The 27,901-nt window shown below is 42.9% G+C and overlaps 1 protein-coding gene across 1 annotated transcript; it reads left to right on the forward strand.

Annotated features, from left to right (window-relative positions):
* The first annotated feature begins 238 nt into the window (after positions 1-238).
* On the forward strand, positions 239-27,603 carry CERS5 (ceramide synthase 5). Its single transcript, XM_036761240.1, has 10 exons — positions 239-469; positions 19,825-19,930; positions 20,333-20,463; positions 21,140-21,197; positions 21,981-22,031; positions 22,602-22,694; positions 23,763-23,891; positions 23,997-24,103; positions 24,475-24,631; positions 26,711-27,603. The coding sequence occupies exons 1-10, from the start codon at positions 273-275 to the stop codon at positions 26,861-26,863; spliced, it is 1,182 nt and encodes a 393-aa protein (XP_036617135.1). The 5' UTR covers positions 239-272; the 3' UTR covers positions 26,864-27,603.
* The last annotated feature ends 298 nt before the right edge of the window (positions 27,604-27,901 follow it).

Genomic DNA, 27,901 nt, shown 5'->3' on the forward strand with positions numbered 1-27,901 from the left:
CCTCGGGACAGGAGAGAAAGCTCTCCCCAGGGGGCGGGGCCAGAGCCGCTAGAGGCTCGGAGGCGAGGCCCGGGGAGGCGTGGCGAACTGAGTGGGCCAAGCCGGGCCAGGGCGGAGCGGAGCAGGAGGGATGGCCCAGGGGAGCGCCCGGCCCTTGGGGCGGGCCAGGGCCGGAAGGGGGCGGCTTCCTGGCCGGGCCCCGCCCGGCGGCCGCCTCCCCGCTAGTTCGGTTGGCTCTGGCAGCGGCGGCGGCCGCGGGGCGGGGGGGAAAGATGGCGACAGCGGCGGTGGTGGGGGCCCTGGGCCTGCTGTGGGACTGGCTGTGGAGCGAGAGCTTCTGGCTGCCCCAGAACGTGAGCTGGGCCGACCTAGAGAGGCCCGGCGTGGGCAGCCTCCCGCGGGCCCGCCACGTCCTCTCCGCGTTCCCGCTGGCAGCCGGCATCTTCTCCGTGCGCCTGCTCTTCGAGCGGTGAGAGGCGGCGCCCCCCGGGGACGGAAGGGGAGGGGGCCGCCCGGCTGGAGGGCCCGGGGCCCTAGGGAGCGGGGTCACGCTCGGGACCCCGAGGGAGCGGAGCGCGGGCCGCCGCCCGGCCCAGACGCTGGGGCAGCAAGGAGGGGGCGCGGGCCGCCCGGGAGCCGACAGCGGAAGCAGCCCGCCTGCTGGCCGGGCGGAGCAGCCCGGGGCTCTTAGGCCTCTAGGCGCCCTCCGGCACGTGCTTCTCTGGGGAGGCTGGTTTGGGAGGAGCGGGCTAAGGAGCGGGAGGACTGAGGGAGGACTGTTGGGCTGTGCTGGAGCCCTAGGCCGCCCCAGCCTCAGAGCGGTCCTTGACAGCCCGAGGGGCGAGAGGATGGGGAGAGGGGCTGGGGCGGGGGGGGTCTGCGGCCAGGGGCCCGGGTGGTCGTGGCATCTCGATGTTCGAGCGAACTTGGGGGAGGCCTTGGAATCTGCTGGCCTAGTTCATAGACTTGCCCAAACCTCGTGGCTTTCTTGTTGGACTCCTCATCCTAGGTTTCTGTGGATTGGGCTTGGTTCACCCCGAGTGCTGCAGTATCCCAAGGAAAGCAAACATCTGCTCGGGAAAGTAGACAAGACATGTATCCAAGTGCCACCCTCACTCCTTGAAAGTTGTGGGGACAGAGTCACAGGGCTTATTGCACGTCATCCGTCGACTCCAGTCCGGGGGGTACTTACTGTTCCCTTTTATCTTGGTCAGATATTTGCAGCACTTAGGGACAGATGGTACCTCATCTGGGAAGGGGAAATGTGTGTATCTGGCAGGAGAAACTCCTACCCTTTGGTAATGGGTATTTGTCACCAGTGTGAGCCTTTGTGAAGTGCTATACCAGTTCATTTATAAAACACTGATTTAGCATAACTAGACGTTATATAACATAGTAAGAGCTAGGAGAAATATGAAGATGTATAAAACATGTTCCCTTCAAAGAGCTTACATTCCAGTATGGAAAATGGAAAGAGTGCTCGTCCCAGTGCAGCAGTGAAGTTGCTTTTAATGAAAACAAGTGAAAAAAAGGAAGCCTGAAGATCTGATGTCTTCCCCTAGACCCCAGAAGGTAGATTTGTTGTTCGCTTTAAAATCATCAGTCTTAGTAGGCACTGTTTCCTGAAGTGGACCTTCAGGCCACTCTGGATTCTACAATGCCTTGGGGCAGAAAAACTCTTGAAGCCTACAAAAGGTTAACTGAAACCAAAGGAAGAGGAGAATCCAGATGTTCAGATTGGAAGAGGGTTTCACCCCTTAGCTTAGTCTGGTAATCTTGGTAAACAAAGCAGGAAAAAGTAGGCTCCTGTAGGGAATATGTATCTGCTTTTACATGATGGTTATGTATGTTGTGGGGGGAGGGGAGGTTTCCTAGTGTCTGTGACGGGAAGTAATTCTTGATTATAAACCTCCTGTGTGTTTGCCTACCTCTATTAGAAAGTAAGATTGGAAAGCCAGGTGTTGCTAATGGATAGAGCCCCACCCCTCCACTCCATCCCACCCAAAAAGGAGGGCCAGAGTTCAAATGTGGCTTCAGATAGTTATTAGCTCTGTGATCCTGGGCCGGTCACTTGCCTCAAATAAAAAAAAGCTCCTTGACTGTCAGGGACTATCTTGCTATTTACATCCTCAGCACTAATTGCTTTGCACATAGTAAGGGCTTTGTAATTCATTCATATAATTACTCTTATGATCCTATGTACATCCATCTGAATTTGCAGAGTTCCAGATCAGCAGTGTCAAACTCAAATAAAAATGGGGCCACTAAACTATACATAAAGATCCCTAAGAGCCTCATATCGATTTTGAAGACCACACATTAACATCTTCTATTCTATTTTTGTCACATATTTCCCAGTTAAATTTTAATGTCCTTCGAGCTACACTGAAGTGTGTTTGACACCTCTGTTCTAGATGACTGTAAATGCTACATCTTATCTGAACCACAGGTACTAAAAGATTCTTTACTTTTGGCTAAAAAATTCTTTCTGAGCATTTCTGTGGAGCTGTGGGCACTGAGCTGCTCATTGTGAATAGTTTTAATAACGTCTGGGTTTTTAAAGGAATGAAATATGAGGCCGAAGGATACTACTGAGATACTCCCTCGTTAGTGAGGATTTGGACTTGGCCTTGTTTGGTGCTGGCACTCTCAGGCCCAATAAAAGACCCGCTGTTCCTTTCCACATTGGGACCTGCTCTACAAATTATAGGACTGCACAGTTGGGTGACTAAGTCTCTTGATGGCCTCCTTCCCCACGAAGAAATGATAGAAACTACTCTTGGGGGGGGGGGCGGGGAGGCATAGAGAAGAAGAGCCTGATCTTTAGGGGTCATTTGAATGTCCAGATGTCCAGCTGCCTGGAAGTGAAGGGTTTAACTGACGAGCTGCTTTTCTCTCAAAGGGAAAAAGGAGAGGGCAGGAACCGAAGGGAGCTTTCCCCTGTGGTCTTTAGCTGGTTAAATCCCAGTTCTGATATTGACTTGCTGCATGGCGTCTAGGTCTCATTCTAGCTCTATTTTTTACCAGAGCATGATGTCTTTTGCCTAGTAGGCACTCGAATATTTATTTGAATGAATGGAGGGGGCATGGGCTTTCCCCCTTGTCTCTTTAGTGCCCTGGGTAGTAGCACTGAAGCTAGGATATGTGATCTGATTCAGAGGGGAGAAATCCTTCCTTTGTAATCTGGGGCATTAAACTTCCTGGTGACATTTATACCTGAGACCATTTTCTTTCTTTTTTTCTTGTTCCACCCTTGTAGTAATTAATAGTTCACATTTAAATAGTGCTTTATAATTTAGGAAGGGCTCTCCTCACAAAGCTTAATAAGTTAACATAAGTGAAAATATTCCCATTTTACAGATAAGAAAACCAAGACGATATTCAGAGGTTTGTCCAAGGTTACACCAGCAAACAAATGAGTGAGTTGGATTCAGATTTGGACAAAAGACCATTTTCTAGAGGACATTTAGAGAAAGGGTAACAATTGTCCTCTCTTTGATTTCTTTTTCTTTCCTCTCTGGCATGTTCATTGACCTATGACCTAACTCAGGTATGAATTCAGTCTTAGAGGTGGAGTTGTTTCAGCCTCAATTTCCCTGCCAGATGTCATCTAGAAAGAGTTAATTTGGGAGTTATATGGGAGTTCATGACTCAGTGCCGCCATCAGACATCCTGCATTTATTGTGAATACTGTGGAGCAGAGAGGGCCTTTGTGATGATACTAGAGAGAAATTGCTTTGTGAATAGCACATGAAATTATGTTGCAACTATTACTGTTCATTCTTCCTGTTCCTTCTCTGTTGTCCCAGAGCTGCCTCCCTGGGAAGCCAAAGGAGAAGCCTCTTCATCAATACTGTCCTGAGGAACTGACCCCAGCCAGCTGGGTGGTGACTAAGAATCTTTTCTGCTGCATGTTTTTCAGACGTTTCTTTTCTTTTTCTCTTTGGCCTTGCTGACTATTGTAACCTAGTTTCTCTCTGTTTTCCCCCACTTCAGTGGAGAAAGTACTTTTCCCCCTCTTCTTGACAAGCCTAATGTCTTTCTCCTTCCCAAAAACCTATCTCTGAGGCTCCATACAATACAGCTGGATCCTCTTGACTCAGCCTTAGTAGGTCACCCAAGCTGAGGAGAGATGCAAGGGAGTGGCTGTTGGTGATCAGGGCCAGAAGCCTACTTGCATTGCTGAAGTTTTCTATTGGGCTGGCAGTTTTTGAGTTGTAAATTACTTAGCTAAATCAAGTTTACTTATCTAGCCAAGCAAGATTGGAGGAGAACGTCACACACACAGCCCTTATCTGGGAGGCCTAGCTCATTAATTGGCTCCAAACAGTTAAAGAAAATATTCCCCAGCCTTTCCTAGAGAACTTTTTCTCCTCTTTTCTGTGAATATAAAGGCTCTACAGATGGTCTGAATGATGTCATGCAGGAGATTAGGTTTCAAGCTTCTCTCCATAGAGACAATGCGTTCAACCAGTGAGAGAAAGCAGAGACAAGGGTATCAAGTGCAATCTCTCAGCTACTTCCTGTTGCAGAAAGAAGAGAGTCTCCTCACCCTGTTATGAGCTGTTGGTTTAGTGGTGAGATTAAGAAAGACATCCAGTAAATGACTTTTTTCTTTTTTTAATTACATACTTGACAATTAATAAGCACAAACATCCCAACATACAAAGACCAGCAAAAGAGGATTGTGTAAGTCCTGTGCATTTTTGTCATTGTCTTTTTTATTCTGAACTTAAGCATCACCAAATACAAATAAACAGCAGGATTGCATTTGAAAATGTGAACTTTTGTTACCTACAGTTTGCTTTCAAAAGTGCATATTAAATTTAACAAAAGAGTGACAAAAATTGCCTCATTTGTTTTTTAAATATTTCATTGATGTGCCTTAAAATTTTTGTTGCATCTCTGACACTTTGACTAACTCACTGTCCTCTCTCCTCCCAAATAGGAGCCCTCTTTCACAAGAGATACATATTTCACATAAAACAAATCAACACATTGACTTGTGTCTGAAAGTAAATAAGAAGCAAGCTTCATCAGTCTTCTAAAGTCATCACTAGTTTTTCCTTTATGCTTTTGTGGTTATTGTGTAAATTATCTTAGTATTGATTATTACCCTCTGCATCAGTTCAAACTATGAGTTTACCCAAGTTGTTCTGAATTCCTCATGGTACAGTAATCTATTATGTTCATATGCCATAATTCATTTAGCTATTGCCCAATCAATGGGCATCCACTTTATTTCCAGGTCTTTGCTACCACAAAACATGGTGCTATAAACATTTTTATGTGTAAATGTCCTTTCCCTTAGTCTTTGACTTTTGGGACACCTAGTAGTAGTAATTGCTGGATCAAAAGATATGTATAGTTTTGAATATAGTTTCAAACTGTTTTCCAGAAATTACTGAACAAATTTATGGCTCTTAAGTAAGAATTTTAAAATATAATTCCTCATTCTCTGTTCCTTCAGTAATATATGTACGTCTTTCCTCCCATTAGATTACAATAATTAATATTTATACAATGCTTTAAAATTTATGAAGCACTTTGCTCACAATATCCCTGGGAAGTGGTTAGTGCAAGAGATATCTCTGTTTTACAGATGAAGAAACTAAGGGTTACATAGCTAGAAAGCTGGTATTCAACCCATGTGTTTCCTGACTGCAGTTTTTTATTGTCTTTTTTTATTATGAACTTTGTTGCTGTTCAGTTGTGTCTGACTCTCATGACCCCATTTGGGGTTTTCTTGGCAAAGATACTAGGGTGGTTTGCCACTTCCTTCTTCAGCCCATTTTACAGATGATGAAACTGAGGCAAACAGGATCACACAGCTAGTAAGTGTCTTGGGCCAGATTTGAACTTAGGAAGATGAGTCTCCCTGACTCCAGGCTTAGTACTCTGTAGCCACTGTGCAGTCTAACTGTGTTATAAACTTCATCAACAAATATTCTATGGTGATGGCAAAAGCGGATTGTGTTTTTTAAATTTAGCAAATAACAAAGTTGTGGTGTGCGTTTCTGTCACCTTCTAAACTTTACTTTTGTATAGTTTGACTAACCCCCTCCGTATTAACCCTTTCCCACCCCAGACACTCTCTTTTGTTTCAAATACTTTCAACACATTGGCCATATTGGAAAAACATGTGTCTGATTCTGCACCTATCCTGTTTACTTTCCACTATCTTATGTGCTTCCTTAGCCTACCTCTTGGGGCTGCAAACAGGAGGTCATTGAGAGTGGGGACTGCACTATGTTTTTTGCCTCTTTTTTTTAAGGTTGGAGTAGACTTTTTTTTTTTTTCATTTTTTTTTTTACCAAGTAAGGCAATTTTATTAGTATTTATGCCCTACTTTTTTTTTATAAATTTATTTAATATATTTAGTTTTCAGTATTGATTTTCACAAAAGTTTGAATTACAAATTTTTTCCCCATTTCTACCCTCCCCCCACTCCAAGATGGCGTATATTCCCCAGTTCCCCGTTCCCCAGTCAGCTCTCCCATCTGTCACCCCACTCCCCTCCCATCCCCCTTTCCCTTCTTTTGTAGGGCAAGATAAATTTCTATGCCCCATTGCCTGTGTATCTTATTTCCTAGTTGCATGCAAAAACTTTTTGTTGTTGTTTTTGAACGTCTGTTTTTAAAACTTTGAGTTCCAAATTCTCTCCCCTCTTCCCTCCCCACCCACCCTCTCTAAGAAGGCAAGCAATTCAACATAGGCCACATGCGTATCCTTATGTAAAACCCTTCCACGGTACTCATGTTGTGAAAGATTAACTGTGTTTTGCTCCTTCCTAACCTATCCCCCTTTATTGAATTTTCTCCCTTGACCCTGTCCCCTTTCCAAAGTGTTTGTTTTTGATTACCTCCCCCCGCCCCCGTCTGCCCTCCCTTCTATCATCCCCCCTTTTTTATCTTCTTCCTCCTTCTTTCTGGTGGGGTAAGATACCCATTTGAGTGTGTATGGTATTCCCTCCTCAGGTCAAATCCAATGAGAGCAAGATTTACTCATTCCCCCTCACCTGCCCCCTCTTCCCTTCCTACACAACCACTTTTTCTTGCCCCTTTTATGCGAGATAATTTACCCTATTCTATCTCTCCCTTTCTCCCTCTCTCAATATATTCCTCTCTTATCTCTTAAATTGATTTTATTTTTTTAGATATCATCCCTTCATATTCAACTCACCCTGTGCCCTTTGTGTGTGTGTGTATATATATATATGCATACTCCTTTCAGCTCCTATGATATTGAGGTCTCATGAATCATACACATCATCTTTCTATGTAGGAATGTAAACAAAACAGTTCAACTTTAGTAAGTCTCTTATGATTTCTCTTTCTTGTTTACCTTTTCATGCTTCTCTTGATTGTTGTGTTTGAAAGTCAAATTTTCTATTCAGCTCTGGTCTGAGAAAGCTTGAAAGTCCTCTATTTTATTGAAAGTCCATATTTTGCCTTGGAGCATGATACTCAGTTTTGCTGGGTAGGTGATTCTTGGTTTTAATCCTAGCTCCATTGATCTCTGAAATACCATGTTCCAAGCCCTTCGGTCCCTTAATGTGGAAGCTGCCAGATCCTGTGATACCCTGATTAGGCTCTTTTTTTGATCATGGCTTTCAGGTAGTCCAATAATTTTTAAATTGTCTCTCCTGGATCTATTTTCCAGGTCCGTGGTTTTTCCAGTGAGATATTTTACATTGTCTTCCACTTTTTCGTTCCTTTGGCTCTGTTTTATAATATCTTGATTTCTCATCAAGTCACTAGCTTCCACTTGCTCCAGTCTCATTTTTAAGGTAGTATTTTCTTCAGTGGTCTTTTGGACCTCCTTTTCCATTTGGGTAATTCTGCCTTTCAAGGCATTCTTCTCATTGGCTTTTTGGAGCTCTTTTGCCATTTGAGTTAGTCTATTTTTTAAAGTGTTGTTTTCTTCAATATTTTTTTTCAGTATTTTTTTGGGTCTCCTTTAGCAAGTCATTGACTTGTTTTTTATGGTTTTCTCTCATCATTCTCATTTCTCTTCCCAATTTTTCCTCTACTTCTCTAACTTGCTTTTCCAACTCCTTTTGAGCTCTTCCATGACCTGAGACCAGTTCATGTTTTTCTTGGAGGCTTTTGGTGTAGGCTCTTGCACTTTGTTGACTTCTTCTGGCTGTATGTTTTGGTCTTCTTTGTCACCAAAGAAAGATTCCAAAGTCTGAGACTGAATCTGGGTGCGTTTTCGATGCCTGGCCATGTTCCCAGCCAACTTACTTGATCCTTGAGTTTTTCAGCAGGGTATGACTGCTTGTAGAGCAAAGAGTACTTTGTTCCAAGCTTGAGGGGATGCGCTGTTGATTTCAGAGCTATTTCTATACAGCCAGCTCTGCCATACCTACACTCCTCCTTCCTCAAGAACCCAAGAACCACCAACCCGGACCTGATGCAAATCTTCAGCAGGCTCTTCACTCCTGCTCCTATCCGCTACTTGATTCCTCCCACCAGGTGGGCCTGGGGCCCGGAAGTAACTGCAGCTGTAGTTCTGTAGCTGCCCACCTCCGCTGCTTCCGGGGCAGTAGCCAAACCGGGAACTCAGTCCACTCCCCCAGCTTTTCCCACTAACCACTTCTGTTGTCTTTGGTGTTTGTGGGTTGAGAAGTCTGGCAACTGCCACAGCTCACTGATTCAGGGTGCTAGGGCCTGTCCTGCCCGGCTCCTGGTCTGGTTGGTCCTGCTGCCTCACATGCTGAGCTCTGCTCCCCTCTACTCTGTCTGTGCGCCATAGACCTCATCCAGCGACCACCCAGGCTGTCCCAGGACAGCTGGATCACTGCTTCCCTCTACTATTTTGTGGGTTCTGCAGTTCTAGAATTTGTTCAGAGCCATTTTTATAGGTTTTTGGAGGGACGTGGTGGGGAGCTCACGCAAGTCCTTGCTTTCCCGCTGCCATCTTGGCTCCACCCCCGGAAGTCTAGGCTTTGTTTTTTAAAGATTTGCACATCTGAGGGAATTTTAGTCAGGTCAGCTGCTTTCCAAGGAATTCACTGATTTCACTTCAGGTATTCACTGTTGCAAATGAAATTCTAGTTTATTACAGGGAAATAAACTAGGTAAATTATCTGGGAAAGGACTATCTGGGTGTCCCCAGCCTTGGGCAATGAGAGAGGCCCAGAAACCCAGAAATAGGGGGAAAGCAGGACTTATGAATCATTAGGCTGTGAATGAATAGAATTCAGGGCTAAAAGCCTAGAGACCCAAGTCCTAGACTGGCTCTTTTACTGACCAAACTACCTGTGTTGTTGTGGGCAAGCCATTTATTGCCTCTGAATTTTTTCTCATTTTCCTCAGCTGCAAAATCACTGAGCTGGAGTTGTGACCCAACTCTAGTTTTTCATTGTACCTCACTGCCTTCAAGAAGTTTCTTCTTTTCAAGGGTGAATTGTTGGAGAAATGTCTTCTTTCTCTTCCCCTACCCCATCTCTTCTCCCCCTTGCCTTAGAGTCTCGGGCTCAGAGTGAAGAGTGGAAACACTCTAGGATCTCCAGAGGTAAGTTACACAACAGGGTGAGACTCAGAGCCTTCCTCGTTCTGGAGGATGTTCAGTGGTGGGCCCAAACTGTTCTCCAGGAGTGCAGACCTGGGGTGTTATTTGTCTTATCCTTTGTTCTTCATCCGCACATGGCACTGTGCTAATAAAAACAACTTTAGAGGTATTCCATTCCCTGTAGAAGAAAACAGAAACTTTCTAACCTGGTATTTAAATCCTTCCATAAATCTGATAGGTTACCTATCATCTGCCTTTCCAGCCTTATTTCATATTATTCCCACCTGTGCATTCTACATTCCATCCAAGGCGGACTCCTAACTTTTCCAGTTTTGTCTAACCCTTTTCTTCTCTGTATTCCCGCAAGCCACTCTCCATGTTGGAAATACACTTCTTTCATGTTTCTGTCCATCAGAATCCTACTCTTCTCTCAAGGCCTGCCTTAGAAGAACACTTTTCCATTGGCCTCACCCTGACCCCCACCCCTAATCCTAGCATATTCCTTATAGCACTATTAATGGCTACTCTTATCGCATTGAATTTATGTAATCATGTACACACGCTGCACCTCACCTTAACTCATCAGATTGTAAGTTTCTTAAAGACAGGAGCTGGTTTTCATTTTTGATTCTGACCACCTTGTGAGGTCCCTTGAATGTAGGCAGGACTTAATGATCTTACAGTTTAAGTGGGGAAAGAGAAAACAATTATGTAAGAAGAGGTCAGAGGAAGGGTCCTTAGAAATTGTAGAGTTTGGTCTTTTCATTTTACTGCTGAGGAAAGGGCTTACAGAGGTAAAGCAGCTTGCCTGATTTGGTCTGTACACCAAAGGCCAGACACTACTTTCCGTCTTACTCACACATACTATAGTTTTTGCAGGAATTTCCTGATTAACTTGATTTTACACCATACCAGAACAAAATAACAACATAGTTCTTTTTACATGTGCCCTCTGTCTGGAAGCTCTGACTACGCTAGTCACTGCTTTTATGGTCAGTTACACAAAATGATATTTTAAAAATTGTGTCTTTTCTACCTCAAGTCAGTTGGAATTAGTCAACCACACTTGGCTTTCCTACGCATCTACATACATGCTTTCTGCCCCGCCCCCCATTTGCCCTTGGCAGTTGTTTTTTAAATTTCATTCGTCCCTGTGAAATCTGGCACGGTGCAGTGTGTTGTGATAGCCAAGCAGCTTACATGTTTGAAGGAAACTTTAATTCTCTCTATACAAGTAAAACATCAGAGTTACTCACTGAGAGATACTGAGTTCCTTGAAGTCCACTCTGAGCATTTCACATTTGTGTGAGACTGAGATTTGCTAGAAGAGTTATTCACCCCCCAAAGTCTCTATCCTTAGCCCATCAGAATGAAAAAACATTTTAATAGTCCTTAAATTTGCCACTGAGGTATGGTGCCCAGTCCATAATCAGAGGCACGTCAGTGCCCCGTATCCCTGTCGTGGAAAGCCAGTGGTTGGCCAGCTCCTCGTGCTGTGGTTCACCATGACGTGGTCCCTCCACCCCTCAGCCTCTTTCACATGTCACCTGAAGCCTTCAGGGTTACCCTTGTCCACCTTGACCCCTGCCTTCTTTCAGGCAATATCATTTGTATGTTCAGGATCCGTTACCTAAATGATGAGTGAGATGTTCAAAAACAGGTGTTCTGCTTCATGCTGTACCTGTTTTGATAACCACTTTGCTATGCTCTAATAACCACCAGCTATGTAGCTAGTTAGTAGGAGAGCCAGAATTTGAACCCAGGTCTTTCTTCACTTAAAGTGAATGTTCTTTTCACTGACTCAGTAGGGTGTAATAGAAAGAAGGCTAGACTTTGGAGTCTACATCTCCAGGGGATATGTGGGTTTGAATCTTGATTCCAACATTTAATAACTATGATCCAAGATGGTTTACAACTTCACTTAACCTGTTTGCTCTCATGTAAAAGCGTGGAATTATAGATTTAGGTCTGGAAAGAACCTCAGAGAGAATCCAGCCCTACCCTCTCACTTTATAGCTGAGGAAAGAAGATGGTAATAAAATGTGGGTGATAATACTTGTAGTACCTAGTTCACAGGATTGTTTTAAGGATCAAATAAGGAAATGTGGGTTTTTGTGCACCTTAAAGCATTATATAAATGTCAGGTGATATTGTTACACCACTTTATTGGGGGGTTTGGATGTAATATACTGAAGAACAATGGTATGCAGAATATTTTATCAACAAACATGAATGACTATCTTAAAATCATAACCCATTGTGAAAATTACATTGAGGCAGCTAGGTGGCGCAGTGAGTAGAGCACCAGCCCTGGAGCCAGGAGGACCTGAGTTCAAATGCAGCCTAGCTATGTGACCTTGGGCAAGTCACTTAACCCTAATTGACCTGCCTTTCCCTCTCAAAAATTAAAAAAGAGAAAATTACATTAAGCAAAATGGGGCATTTAGTTCCTTAGGAACAATGTTTTAAATGTGCTATCTTCTCTTCCTATGATGTGGATGCGGATGTGTGTGCCTTCTTATCCTGAAACTTACCTACCTTTAGAAGCCATAAGATTACAGAAGATACCTCAAAAGTCTCAATTCCATTTTACAGATGAGAAAACTGAGCCCTAATAAAGTCAAGTAGCTCGCCTGAGTCACTTCGTGGCAGATGCTGTGGCATTGGTGGCATTTGTGGTGGTCCTCTCATGATGTAATGCTATTTTCCCTGTATTACCCTCCTTCCCCTGTCTGAGGTCACACTGGTGATAAGTAAGAAGCAGTCAAATAAGGCTAAACTGGAAGGGGACTGCATCGAGTTTCTGATTTCTATCCATGCCCCACCACCCACCCGCCATACCATGTTCTGGTCCTGGAGGGGATCTTTTAGCTCAGGAAAAGGTCAGTATTGGCTTTAACTAGTCCCTCTAGAGATTGATCTCCGGATGCTGTGAGATGCTTATATTTTTGAGGCATTTTGTCGTCTTGTTTGTTTTTTTAAAGAGCAAGTGGGAACTAGTTCTGTAATTTCATTGGCTAATTGGCTAAGTATCAACTCCACTTACAGTCTGAGAGTGCCTGGTGGTTGAGTGATTGCCCGGAGTCACATGTTATTGATGAGTGTTTTCAGTCCTGTTGGACTCTTTGGAACCTCATGTGGGATTTTCTTGGCAGAGATACTAGAGTGGCTTGCCATTTCCTTCTCCAGCTCATTTGATAGATGATGAAACTGAGGCAAACAGGATTAAGTGACTTGCCCAGGGTCACACAGCCAGTAAGTGTCTGAGGCCAGATTTGAACTCAGGAAGATGAGTCTTTCTGATTCCAGTCCCAGAGCTCTATCCACTGTGCCACCTGGCTGCCCCTAGAGTCACATAGCTAGTATGGATCTTTTTGACTTTCTATTCATACTGCACAACATAGGTGTTTTAACAATCCGGCTAGCAGTTTCTGTGGGGGTGTAAGATCCACCCACAGCCAGCACCCAGAAAGCTGCCGGCATGCTGGGAAAGCACAGGTTCTTTTGATCTGCCTTAATAAGGAAAGCAAGGTTGAAGGGGTTGACAAGCCTACTTTAATTCAGCATACAAATATCATTCACTTAGTTCAGGGAAAAGAGCCAGTACCCTGAACTTCAGAGCAAATTACAAACAAAGTACAAACATCAACAGACAGACCCAATACAGATTCACAGTTACCAACATTGAGGTTCAGCCCGGGAGCTCGGAACAAGGGCTGGCCCAGAGTCATGCATGCCACCACTGCTGTAGGTAAGAGCTCCAAAAAAGAGAAGTCCAAACCCTGGTTTTATATCTTTTTCAGCGACTCACCCACGGGACCTAGAATTGTCACAAAGAGGAGACTTAAACCCACGTGGTCTAAAAGCCTCTGTTCTCCCAGACATGTAAACTATGCCCTCCCTGGAGTTTGCCCCACCTTGGGCCCCACCTTAGTTGCCAATCCACACCCACTAAGGTTTTACACCTAATAGGGGTTTGGGCCTGGGGCCCAAACTTAGTAAGACTTAGTAAGACTCAGTGAAATACACTGAATTACTCAAAGCAAACAAAAGCCAAACTCTTCAAGGGCACTTGTTGAACCAAGTGCTAAGAAGCCCATTTTGCTTACCAACACAATAGGCCATCGTATTAAGAATCAACAGGAAATTTGAAATGAAGAAATATTTATTAGTCACCTTGTACAAAGCACGTTAGCATTTTCTAACAATCAGAACTTCTTGAACTTGGAATGAGCTGTCTTGAATAGAAGTTAGTTCCCTGTCACTAAAAGTATTTAAACAGTGGGTCAATACACACCTGTTGGATATTGTAGAAGGATTCTGTGTTAGGATTGTAATGGAAAATGCAGTGGATTTTTAATTTCAGAACCCTAGATTCAAGTCCCAGCTTTGCTACTGATTCATTAATTGACCTGGGGTAAAACAGTTTCTTTATAAAATGAGAGGGTTGGACTAAGTATCCTTAAAAGTGCCTTCCAGTTATAACATTCTGTGTGATTCTGAGTCTGGCCTCCACCACTTGACTTTCTGTGAGACTTTGGGCATGTCATTTCAACTCTAAACCTTCTAAAGGAAGATGATCGTATGTAGCTCATGCTTGTTGTAAGACTCAAACTAGATTCATTAAGTGGCAGTTCTTTGGAGCTAGGATATAAATGTAAGCTATTATTATCAACGGAGGGAGATTAGATGATGCCAAAGCCTCCTGACTAGAAGATGTATGAGTCAGTAATTCAAACCAGTAAGCTCCAAACGTTTTTGATTGTGCACCCATCCCATCTAAAAAACATGTTTGAGCATACCACCAATACATGTGTATTTATTTATAAATTATATCTATGTACTACTGTACTAATATATTAAATTATAAAACATACACAGAATATAAATGGAAATGAGATAAAGATTAAATTATATTTTAAAAGTATTGATTTTTAAGAAAAAACAACATCGTTGGGAATTCCAGGTGAGGACCTTTTTCCTAGTATAGGTCAGGACCCTTTCTGCCACTGAGAGGTTAGAACCGAGAGGCTAAGTGACATGCCAGAGGCAGGACTGAAATTCTAGTCTTTCTGCCTCCTAGGCCCATTCTGCATAGGGACCAACACCTTTTTGACTTTGATTAAAAAGTGAGAGCAATATGATTGAATAATGAGTCACTGTTTTTTGAAATCTTGGTCTAATACTTTGTGATGCCATGACTAGAAGGTCTGCTTTTAAGTTTATCTTACCCTTGATTTTGTCATGCCTGGAAAAGATAGCTCACACAGATATATAGATCCAAATAGAGGAAACGCATTGCTGGCAGAATTTACTAAATAGTAATACTCATTTTTCAGTCCTGTCCACCATTCTGCAAGGTTTTTGTTGAAATTTGTCTAGTAAGTTTTCGTCTTACCTGACATTTGTTTTTGCTTTCTCTTTATATCCCCAACACTTGGCATAGTGCCTGCTACATAATTTATAATTAATGCTTGGTCTTGCAAATTAATTAGGTGTTGAATTTTTATATTTTTCACAAATGGGTTCAAAAACTTGTCATTTGGAATATTTTTAATCAGGTTAGAAAATTATGTTTCTGAGTTTTTTAATCATGCCAATTTGAGAGTTTTTATAGAGGGCACACCTCATTTTTTGGCAACAAAAGCTAAGTTTTTAAATGGCTTGCTAATGATGGCATTATTCTGTCATTAGCTAATATTTCAAGGTTTGCAACAAAATATACTTCTACTCATTGGGCCTTGCCTTTGTCTGTCTGTGAGTCCAAACAGAACAAGTCTTCCTTATGATAGGCCTCAGATACTTGAACCATATCTACCATAGCCCTTATAGGTCTTCTCTAAGTTAAAAATCCTTAGTTCATTCCACCCAACTTCATACAACATAACTTCAAAACTTCTTCCCCATTTTGATCCCCTCAAGCTCTTTGTAAAATATGGTGCTCAGAACTGAACAAAATATTCTAAGTTTGGTTTTCATTAGAGCATAGTACATTCATCTACAACACTGACTTAAACTACCCTAAGCTGGTGGGAAGAGATTTGTCCTTTTAAGAGCCACAAGGACTTTAAATTCAACATATATATTCATTAAGCAATTATAATGTGAAAGACTAGATTTTAGACCTTTCAGACTAAAAAGACAGAGCCTCCAATCTCTTCATCCTAAATTCATAAAATGTGAGTGCTAAAAGGAACCTAGGAAAGAAGAGACAGGACCTAATGAGGTTATACACCTAAAAATACCTTAGAACTAGAAGGCATCTCAAAGATAATTTGGGCCCATCTCTTTTTTTTACAGATGAAGTAAATGAGGCTCAGAGAAGCAAAGTGACTCACCCAAGGTTCACAAAGATTGTTATTAACAAAATATGTACACTTCAGCCTTGTGGCTCTCAGTCTAGCACCCTCCCATACCAGACTACGCCCCTTACCCTGTCCTCGTTCAGCAGTACTTATCACGATAGATTCCTTACTGAAGGAAAAGATGTAGGCCTCTGCTAAATGCCCCTTACTGAACTTAACTGAATTGTTCTCAGATTCAGTGCTTCTGCCTTTGCACAGAGTTAAGGCAGCTTAGAGTTGGAAGGTGTGTCAGAGGTCACCTCCACTTTACCATTTCTGACAGGTGCTCAGTACCTCCTAAGGCAGGTCATACCATTTGGGGATAATTTTAATTAGTAGAAATTTTCCCCTTTGTGTTGAGCCAAAATCTTCCTCTCTCTAACTTCTTTGCATTGCATCAAGTAAAACAAGTCTAATGCTCTTACATATGATAACCCTTTAAATTCTTGGATTCTGCTAGTATATTGTCTACTCTCTGTTGTCTTCTCTTTTCCATATTAAATAAATATCTGTGGTTCAGTTCTGTATGGCATAGTGTTTAGGCCACTTAATACTTGGTCATCCTCCTGAGATACATTTCAGTTTTCTATTGTATTTTCTAAAATGTGGTACCTAGATACAGGATTCCAGATATCTCCTGACTATAATATAGTGGGAGTACTACTGCAATATCACTGCTTTAATTCTGGATACAGCGTTTCTATTAAAGCAGAACTTACAAGAAAGCCTCAGACCTTTTTTGTACCTCACAAATCTCCTACTTGTGCATACTTGATTTCTTTGAATCCAAATAAAGGACGCCTGGCTCTTTGTGATTTTTATAGCTACTGATTCTGCCATCCATTATGTTAATCACCCCTCTTAAATTCTGCATTATCTATCTGCAAGTTTGATAGGCATGTCATCCAAGTCATTGGGAAAAATACTGACTAGTTTAGAGCCAAGGATAGTGCTAGGGCACACAGCTTCAGGTTTGACAGATCCATTAATTATCACCCCTCTGAGCCAGTCATGGATCCTTTGAACTGTACCAGAGATGCTTATTGTTTTCATTGTCCACCAGGATATCATGAGAGACTTGATCAGATGCCTTGGTGAAATCACATATGTTGTATATTTAGGGTAGTGCCTTGCAATTGAAGAATTTTGCCAGTAATTCAAGTCAAGCTTGTACTCCTATAGTCTTTATGAAAATAATGTTTGTCAGGAGAGCCTAGTAAGTATCATTTTTTCTCTCCCCTCAGGACTTTACGTTTATTGGAAAGGGATGTGTGTGTGTGTGTGTGTCTGTCTGTCTGTCTGTCTTGTCTGTCTATATATGTATCACACATACACACATGCAAAGGAAGTAGTAGGAGCCAGCAAAAATGTTGGAAAGATACGTGTCCCATAAAGTGGATCATTTAATTATGGTATCATAAACTCTTTGAGCAGAATTGAATCTCAGAAGTAACTGCAGAATTAAAAAATTTGAGAGTTGGAAGGACTTCAGCATCCATTTAATCTAGTCCAATCCATATACAAAAAGAATCCCCACCATTCTGCCCAAGGTAGTCCATCCCACTTTTGGACAGCTGTAATCGTTAGGAAGTCTGTTCTGACATCAAGCTTGCATTGTCTTCTTTGCATCTTTTACCCAGTGCTCCTGATTTTAAGCTCTGGGGCCAAACAGAACAAGTCTGGCTCCTTCCCACATGATAGCCTTTCAAAGACAGCTATTGTGTCGTCCCCCACTCTCCAAACTTCTCTTCTGTAGGTTAAATTTGCCTAGTTTCTTCAACCTATCCTTTACGTGACATGGACCCAGAGCCCTTCAACATTCTGTTCCCTGCCTTCTGGATACTCTCCAGTTTAGCCAAGTCCTTCTTAACTTAAATCATGGTGCCCCAAACTGAACATGACCAAATGTGGTCTCATGAGGGCATAATACAGTAGGACAATCATTTCCCTATTCCCCATTTTCCTTTTAAATGCATCTCAAGATCACTTTAGCTTTGGTGGTTACCATGTCACACTATTGACTGGTATCGAGACTACATTATATTAAAATTCCCCAGATCCTCTTCAGAATAGCCATTGTCTATTTGTGCCTCCTCATCTTATTGTAAAATTGATTTTTTTTTTTAACGCAAGTGCAAGATTTTTACATTTACCCTCATGGAATCTCATGCCTAGTGCTCTAGCCTTTCAAGAGCCTAACACATTGTCATCTAGTATTTTAGCTAGACCTCTCTTTATGTCATCTGCACATTTAATGTATGTGCCATCTGTGACTTCATCCATATCAATGATAAAAATGTTAAGCAGCATGTAGCCAAGCACAGATTTCTGGAGTACCATACTGAGACCTCCAGCCACATTGGCATTGAACCATTGACAATCTTTGAGTCTAGCCATCCAGTCAATTTTGAATCTATCCGCTTGTATTTTTGACTAACCCATTTCTCTTCATCTTCTCTATAGTAAGAAATGCATTGTTAAAAGCTTTGTTAAATCTAGATAAACTGTATCATCATCATTTCTCTCATCTATAAGTTTAGTACTGCTTTCAAAAAAAATAATGAGGCAAGACCTGTTTTTAACAAAGCTATGCTGGCTCTTTGTAATCACTACTTTCCTTTCCTTACCAACCATCTCTTTACCTAGATTTGGCAACCCTTCTAAATCTGCTTTCCCAAAATTTAAGGTGTGTGTTAAATTCTGCCAAGATTTCTTTTCCTTCTTTATTATAAATTCTAGGATTGAGAGGTCACCCCATTCCCACCTTCCAAGGTTCCCATCATGTCCACCACAGCAACTAGTTCTTCCGTGTTAATGAGAATTAGTTCCAGAATAGAATCTCTCTTTGTTGGCTCCTTTACATTTTGAAAGTTCATATTATTACTTAGGCAAATGCTTGCTTTTTACTTGCTTTGCTTTTTAGCAGAGATGAGAGCTTCAGTAGCTGTCTGGATAATTGAAATGTCCAACATTATTGCCAGACCTGTGATCTGTTTCTCAAATTACTCGTTTAAATTTTCTTTTTCTGACCAAGTAGTCTGGAGTATAATCCAGTGACAAAATTATTTCTGTTTTTACCTTCATGGACCATCACCCAAATTTTTTTCTCTCTGTCATGCTTCCCATCTCTAGTTTCTGGTTCCTCACATGAGTAAATCTTCTTAATATATTTCCACTTCCTTCCTCCTTACCTGTCTTGTTTCTTTTGAATAAGATATACTTGTCCGAAGCCATAGTCCAGTCATGGATTTCATCTTACCAAGTTTCTGGGATACCTATGATCTGGTTTGCTGCTCAGTCTTCTACCACGTCTTCTGCATGAATCTCCTTTATAGTGTTATTGCCGACAGATAGTCATCCGGCCATAGTCATCCGGCCTCTACTTGAAGACTCCTAGTGATGAAGAAATCTCCACCTCTAGAGACATTCTATTTCATTTTTAAATGGTTCCAGTTCTAGGAAACACTTTCTTATACTGAGCTATATAATCAGCTTCCCGGATGTTGCCTTCTAGTCATTCTAATTCTTCGCCCTGGGACCAAGCAGAATTAGTCTAATCCTTCTAGATGGTAGCCCTTCAAATCATACCTTATATGCCGCCATTTCTTTCCACCTAAACATCCCTCGTCCTTTCAACCAGCCAAACGTAACTTAGTTCTCTCACTGTCTCTGGTCGTGCTCCGATTTGTCATTGTCCCCCGCTAAAGTGAGCACTCAGAATTGAACACAGTACTCCGGATGGATTCTGACCAGGGCAGTGTACAGTAGTATTACAACCCTTTTTGGATGGAGGGAATGATCATAATCTAGTCAGTTAGTAGCAGATTTTGAAATGAAATTCCAGAGTTTTGGCTCTCAGCATATTGCTAGACCTATCTATCACAACCTATTCAAGTCAAGTGCTTTCCTTGCTGAAACAAATTATAATTATATTTAGAATTGGCCTTTGGCTTGCTCACTGCAGGTTTATTGCTAAGCCATGTGCAATTCATCTTGGCATCCAGGAGAATGTTCCCCACCAGGCACAGCCCAATGCCATCCTTGAGAAGGTATACACATCCATCACAAAGGTGAGTCAGTAGAAAAAGGGAAAAGACAGCTCTTGGGGGAAGAGATGAAGGTCCACAGAGGATCCTGCAAGGGGATCCAGGCTTCCAGAGCTATGATACAGAACAGTTCAGGGTAGCAGCAGCATGCTAGCCATTTCCTGGCTTAGTTTCTATGAGCCAGTGTCTGTTACATCCTATCCTGAACCTTTTCAGGATTACACCCCCCCAACCCCCTTGGGAGGGTATGTATGTATGGTTCGATCAATTCTTTCTGACAGGAAATAGTATAAAAATGAGCAAAAAAAAGTCCTTAGTTGTATAGGGTGGGGGGTCCCTTCTTCAGTTGCAATGATTAGAGGGTAAGGCCATTGGTATGGAAGGGTTGAGGAAGAGAGTGTGCTGATTATGGCCTTATATCCACAGTGTCCTGATGGGAAAAGGCTAGAGGGCCTCTCAAAGCAGCTGGATTGGGATGTCCGAAAAATCCAAGGCTGGTTCCGCCATCGGAGGAACCAAGACAAGCCCCCAACACTCACTAAATTCTGTGAGAGCATGTAGGTCTGCAGGTTGGGGGGGTGGGGTTGAGGAAGTGGGTAGGACTGGGCTGATATTTCCCGTTTGTATCAGGACACCTGTGGCTGGGTGTGAGTCACCACATTAGAGCTAGTGTAGAATCCTTGGGTATTATCGCTAAGTACCTAGGAAGATGGAGGACTGTAGAGACTTGTCATCCTTGATCTCTTGGCCCACCTGAGTACTAAGCCATATGTGTAGTTCTAACCTGTTCTAGGTAGGAGGAGATCCCAAGGCTAGGCATAGCCATAAATACTGTCAGTTGGTGCTAACTGTCATCTTGGAAGGAAGCCAATGAGTTGGTAGGCATCGTCCTCAGGGGCAGAGTATTGCTGTGACCATTGGCATAGACAAGTAAAACTAAGCATTATCCCTTCTCCACCCTTTCCTACCTACACCCTCCCACCTATAGAGTCTATTCAGGGGAGGAGACAGAAAAATAAATGATACCTAGTGAAACAGATAGAAGCAGAGGATTAACAGTGTTTGTTGATATAGCACTATGTGTCCCTAGCCTAAATTTTTATTCTAGGCTTTTATCAGTAGCCTGACACAGATACCATTCTGATTTTCCACTCCCTCCCTATCCCAAATTTACCAGAGATTTTGTGTTATCTGGACTTGTGGCTAATCTCTACTCTCTCTCTCTCTACTCAGGTGGAGGTTCACTTTTTATTTATGTATATTCTGCTACGGGATCCGGTTTCTCTGGTTGGTGAGTGTGACCTGGCCACTTGATGTGCTCTACTAGCTAGGGTGCCAGGGGTCAGAGTTGAGCACCCTGGAACTTTTTCCCTTTCTTGCGTTATTTTTTTTTTCCCTTTATAATGGTCTCAGTTATGCTATGCAGATTGTCTTTCCTAGAAAAGTTGCCCTAAGAAAGCTGTCTAATTTTAGTGCTGCAAGCCTTCTAAAAGTAGGAGTTCTGAACCTTTTTTGGATCATGGATGACTTGAGCAGCCTGGTGAAACTTAGGGACCCCTTGTCAGAGTCATGTTTTTTTAATAAACTGAGAAGAAAGAAAATGCTTGATTTCACTTAGAGGTTAGTTCTCACCTAAGCTCTCAGATGCCCTGAAATCTAGCTATTGACCCCAAGTTGGGAACTCTTGCTTTAAAGGGTTCCATGAAAGGTCAACTTTTGACTTTTTGCATGGTATTACCTGCCAATTGAACCAAATGGAGGCTTTTCCCTCCTGCTATTTTCCATATCCAGGGGGAGGTTTTATGGGTAGACCCTGTTGTTTCACCTTCCTTGACTTTCCTTTGAGTTATTCCAAACATGTTCTCTATATGTGGAATGATGGATAAATTCAGATGCCTGCCAAACCTCATGTGAAACTTGGAACCTGGCAGATGATTCGTCTTTCCTCCTGTCCATCTTACTTCCCTTCATATCTTCTATGTCATACAGAAAGAGTGGGAATATAAGATTAAGAAGCTCTCAGGACCAAGCTGGGTTCCTAAAGACTGACCAAAGTTTTCTGTTCTTTCCTTAGTCACCCTGGTTCTGGGACACCCGACAATGCTGGCACAGTTACCCCTATCAGGTAGGAATTAAGACTTCAAAGAAAAGCCCTAAAACCTCAGGGATCTCAGATGAAGGGGCCCAAACAGTGAAACCAATGGCACATTTCCTTTTGGTTCATCAAAGGATGGGAAGCCAAGTCCACTCGATGATGTAACATGGTATGTCTGCAGTGAGGTTTGTTCTGTTTTACCCGTGGCTGTGACCTCTTGGATGAGCTGGTGTCACATGTGACCAATATTAACTTTGTGAAGAAACATAGGAAAGCTACTAGAAGAGTGGAGAAAGGAACTTACTTATTAATATCCTATACTGTGCCTGGCATTCTGATCATAGTCTTATCACTGCTTTGCCCCAGGATAATCATCACCTTCTTTTGGCAATTAAAGAGGAAAGTCGAAGTGGATGAAAGGCAGAGTTGGGGAGGTTGGTCTGAGCACTCAGAAGAAAGTTTTTATCTATGCCAGATCTAGGGCAGGGGCCTTGTATAGTCTGAATGGGGTGGGGTTTTTTTGTTTTTTAAAGGAAAGGTTGGAGAGATGGAACAACTTTGGTTAGTTAATTTCTAACTAGTTCTCCTTACCTTTTCTAGCCTCTCACACCTGGCCTTTACTACTACTATATCATGGAACTGGCCTTTTATTGGTCTCTTATGTTTTCTCAATTTATAGACATTAAGCGAAAGGTAAGAACATTATCTTCTAACAAGCTCTTATCTTTCCCCCTCCATTCTTCTCTGGCAAATACCTTCACTGCCCAATGATGGACGCTCTCTTTTCTCTGCCCAGGATCTCAGAGAAGTAGGTTTAATGGGACTGTCATTTTTGGAAGACACTATTGTATAGCATTGGGAAACAAGGATTTATGGGTGCACTCTGTTTTATTTTAGACACTGGGGGCAGATCAGTGAGTTCTAGATAATCTGAGCTAAAAGACTACCTGGCAGAACTTAAATGAGAGAACAAAGAAACATGATAAGGATTCAGGCCTAGCATATGGATGAAAATTCTGCCTGCAATTGGTGATCACTGTTCTGTGCATTCTGTTCTCTATACTTTGGTTCTGAGAATTACAAATTATTAGAACCATTTGTAATCTTAGAGATCATCCAGCTCAGATTCCTAATTTATTCCAAGTGAGAAAACAGGCCTAGAGAGAACCATAAAATACGAGATGTTACAAATAAGTTATAGATTATCTGCCGAAAGCTCGTTTTATAGATAAGAAAACTGATTTTTCCATAGTCACACAGTGAATTAATGGCAGAGCCTAGAACCACCCAGTTCTGACTCTCAAGTCTGGTGCACTTTTTCACTGCATTAAGCTGTGAAACTTTGAGCTAGTTGGTGGCAGAGATAGAACCAAGGACTTGAACCCTCTCCAGAAGAGAACAAGATTTAATTAATGTTCTTCATGCCTTTCTAGTATAATGGATGTGTCATTCTGTTAACTTGCTGAGAAATGGATGAACCCAGAACTAGCTTAGCAACCACAGTTTGGGCATCCTTTCAGTACCCGAGGCATAAAAAATGAAATCTCTTTCTTTTAGGTCATGCTAAACAGATTTTTGGTCTGAGCATTGGGACAGGTAGCACCACATGGCCCAAATGCAGGCAGAAGGGAATCCTTTCAGGGAGGGGGTCATGGAAGAAAATTATATGGGATATGGAATTGGCTAGTCCCAATTAAGGCCTTGGTTGAGGGCATCCCACCCCACCCCTGGACCTTGCCTCACCCACCCATACCTTCCTAGGATTTCCTGATCATGTTTGTGCATCACCTGGCCACCATTGGGCTCATTACCTTCTCCTACATCAACAACATGGTGCGAGTGGGAACGCTGGTCATGTGCCTTCATGACTCCTCGGACTTCCTGCTTGAGGTGAGACCCCTGTCTTCTCCTTTTTCATATTTCCTTTTCCATTTCCCACCAATCCCACCAAGATCCGCTTCCCTCTCCCATTTACTGTTTTCTCCTCCTCCCCAGGCAGCCAAATTGGCCAACTATGCCAAGTACCAGCGGCTTTGTGACACGCTGTTTGTGGTGTTCAGTGGCATTTTTGTGATCACTCGCCTTGGTATCTATCCATTCTGGTGAGTGCCTGGGCACTTAGTATTCCTAACATTCCTAACTGTGGGGCAGTGGTGTCCTGTTGGATGCTTAAGGGATAGAATTTGGAAAGCCTGCTCTTAAGAAAGCTATGTCCTTTGCTCAGTCTGAGTGTGTGTATATACTATTTCATGACTTCAGCTGCCTTAAGCAATATGCTTAGAATCAAGGGCCCAGACCCCAGAGTCCCTAGCTCATTTGGTGCCCCGACCATCTTTCTTCTTATACAATAGAAGCATCCCTTTGGGAAGCAATTTCACCAGAAAGAAAGAATAAAAAAAAGATGGGTCCTGATTCTAAGGTTTTCAGTTTTATTGCATCTCCCGTGGTCTGACTATTGGCTTCCCCTCTTTAGGATCCTGAACACCACCTTGTTTGAGAGTTGGGAGATCATTGGACCTTACTCCTCCTGGTGGCTCTTCAATGGCCTACTCCTGGTCCTACAGGTTCTACACATCGTCTGGTCCTACCTAATTGCGCAAATTGCTTGCAAGGCACTGGTTCGAGGAAAGGTAAGGGTCAAGGCTAATTTCTCCCACCAGCTCTGACTGGAAAGATTAGGCCTAGAAGAGATGTCCCCCTTTTTCCATGGTACTCAGTGAACTATTTCTGCAAATGAGGCAGGGAGCCTGTGGCTTCTCACTTTCTCCATTTCTTATTAACTCCAAATATTTTACCCTCCTTCCTCAAAAATGAAATAAGGGCCAAGGGGAACAAAGATCCATTCTTTCAAAGCACTGAAAATATGTCGTCGGTCAGGAATATCTGAGGTTCTCCAGATTTTCTTGAGGTGGCCTTATCTAGGCTTCTTGTTCCCTCCCCTACTTTGTGGAGTGAATGATGCAAATGTCTTTGATGTCCCAGGGTGACTGACTGCAGTGCTTTGAAGTAACCCAGGAAGATAATTGGTTTGAGAAGCACCTCCTTACATCCCAGGAAAAGGTCGTCTGGCCCGTAAGAGAAAGGGCCGGCTGAGAAAGCTCAACACCTGGCTCTTGCTTGAATATATTAAAGCAGAAAGGAAGGGAGCTTTTAAAGAGGCTTCTAACTGAATTAATTCTCTAAGTTCTGAAGTAGTCAGGGTCCCAAATAAGCATTGCTCTGTCATCAAAGAGTGGCAGGTTCTGCTAGAGGAAGGAGCTATTTCTCCAACTTGAGAAGGAGTTGTGCAGCCATGTCTGTAATGTTGTGTGTTGATGTCCCTCACGGCTGCTGCTTCTGGTTCTAGAATTTGCTTAGTGTCTCTCCATCTTGCTGCATCTATCCAACACCTTCCTTCTCTCTGGCTTCTCTCTCCTGACCAGGTGACCTAGCCAGGAAGGATTAGATCCCGACTCTATATTCTCAACTCTTTTCTCACCTCCTTCCTTTTCTCTGTGCCAAGTGGGAGCTGGACAGTTTCACCTCTTGCATGTAAGTGCTCTGCTGCTGCCGCTGTTCAGTAGATCATGTTTCTTTGTGTTTTCCTTTTCCCTTTATCCTTCTCTTGTCTTGTAAGGGCTTGTCCTCACTCCTGACTTTGTGGAGTGATTTGGGAAGGGGCCGCTGCTGAATAGAACCGACTGGAGGAGTTGGGCAGTGGAAGGCGCAACCTTCCTATTCCCATTCTAGGGTCAGTCTGCCCCCTGGTGGAGATTTCCTGATGAAAAACAACTGTTAGGTTTGGACATCCAAGCCAGATTCAAAATTTTCTATAAGTCATAACCAAAAGCTTGAGATCAACCCAACCATTAGTTCATACTCTGAGATTCATTATTGTTATTTGTAATCAGAGTTCATATTTATATAGCATTTAAAGGTTTACAAAGTACTTTCCTCACGATGACCCTGAGAGATAGGTAATCTAATTTTATCCCCATTACAGATGAAGTAACTGAGGAATCCTCTCAGTCAAGTGACTTGTGAAACTGAAGCCCAGAGCTAGTGAATGGGAGAGCCAGGAGGCCATTTGGGTTGCAGTAATCCTAAGTCAATTTCTACTACACACTGTATCATGGTCCTGCCCAAGGAGACAGCCCATGGATTGGGTAGGGTAGGCTGGTTATAACAGAGGCCAGGGACAGCAGAATCTCCTGGAAATTGCCTGGCCTGGGGTCAGCACTCGAGGGACTGAAATGGCTTAGTTTGTGAGTGTCCATAAGTACTGGGGAATTCAGGGATGAAGGGTGGGATCAGGAAGGTCGTTGGCTGCTTCACGTCACTACCGACAAGACCCATGTTTTTGAAGTGGTTAGGTTTCTTACCCTTGGAGTTTGGGAAAATAAAGGAAGACTAGATTTTCCTCAACTTTACCAATTCCTACGGTATGAGAATTTAGCTGTTTTCTGGGTAGAGATGCTGAGACAAATCAAAATTGAACCCGAAGGAGTCTATTCCCAGCCTAAGCTGCCTTCATCATACGTTGGAAAGCCTTCCTCCATATGCCCATATCAGAGATGGTGAGGGAATTCAGTTGGACAGTGTAGATCCTACAACTCCTAGAGCCAGGAATTGAGTGTGTAGATTAAGAGACCAGAGATTGCTTGGCAGAGAACATGGTTTTAGTTGCAGCTCTGTACTCACTATTTTTTCTTCGGCCCTTGCCTCCCTAGGTATCAAAGGATGACCGAAGTGACGTGGAGAGCAGCTCAGAAGAGGAAGATGTGCCCACTGGGAACAAGAAATATCCCCATGATGGCAGTTCCAGCAGTGGTGCCAACCAAGTCAATGGCCACATGAGAAACAATTGCTGGGCAGAAGAGTAGGGTAGGCTGATGTGGTGACTCCAGGACACATGAACTTTCAGGGTCACTGGCAAACCTGCTCCCCATGTCTGTTTCCCCACCCATAGCCCCACTCTTGTGTGGCCATGCGGACCCGCCAGGCACTGAGGAGAGAAAAAGAAGCAAACATTTTCACTTTTTAAAAAACTCTGCCGTTTTGTATTTAATAACTTTCTTGTCAGTAATGTTATTTGCTGTGTGTGCGTGTGTATGTGTTTGTGTGTGTGTATATATACATGTGTGATTTGGTGGGTTGGGGCACAATTCTGGACTGGACTTCCTGAGCTATGCCTTGCCCCTTTACCCCCAACTTCAAGTTCTGGCTGCATTCCTGGATCACGTTGACTTGTTCTTGGATCACCATTCCCACCTTTATTGTTGCTTATGGCTCTGGCCCCTTGGACTCTCTGAATAGAGCAGCCAGTCTCAACCCGTTTTCTGCAGCAGAGCCAGGAGGCAGCATGTGATAACAATTACTTTGGGACAGAAGAACTCTAGATGGATGGCCTGGGTTTATTGTGGCCCTTAGCTGGACTCTTTCTCTACCAGCCTCCCTCTTCCCCCTTCCCCCAGCAGCACCAGCAGCTGCTGATATCCTGCTCATTACTCAATGGTACTTGGGGGTGGGCTGATGTTGGGGGAGGGCAGCAGCCACTGGGGGAGCTGTTACCATTTTATACCATTGTTTACTCTTTTCTGTGATTAAAAGTGCTTCAGCCCTCCTCTACTGTCCTAGCTATTAAAGTGACTGTTCCTACCTATCTCACTGGACCCATAGATTGGAAGTGAAGGTTCTTAAAGAGGTCTAGCTCTCCATAGAACACTAAGGGAAAGTATATCTGAGTTATAATTAAGAATTGCTTGGTAAAAGAAAGAGATGTGATTCCCCTTAAATTTATACAAGAGACTACCACATTTTTAAGAAATGAAACAGGTGAATCGTTCTGACTAGATGATTTCCTCAAGTTCACACTGTTATATGTGAAGAAAGGGTCATATAGTATGGTCAAGTGAGCATGT

This window comes from Trichosurus vulpecula, chromosome 5, assembly GCF_011100635.1.
Source record: "Trichosurus vulpecula isolate mTriVul1 chromosome 5, mTriVul1.pri, whole genome shotgun sequence".
NCBI lineage: Eukaryota > Metazoa > Chordata > Mammalia > Diprotodontia > Phalangeridae > Trichosurus > Trichosurus vulpecula.

Coding starts and splice junctions, on each gene's coding strand:
- CERS5 (XM_036761240.1), top strand. CDS start 273: ATGGCGACAGCGGCGGTGGTGGGGGCCCTGGGCCTGCTGTGGGACTGG. Junction 470..19,824: donor GTGCGCCTGCTCTTCGAGCG/GTGAGAGGCGGC, acceptor TGCTCACTGCAG/GTTTATTGCTAAGCCATGTG. Junction 22,032..22,601: donor GGCACAGTTACCCCTATCAG/GTAGGAATTAAG, acceptor TACCTTTTCTAG/CCTCTCACACCTGGCCTTTA.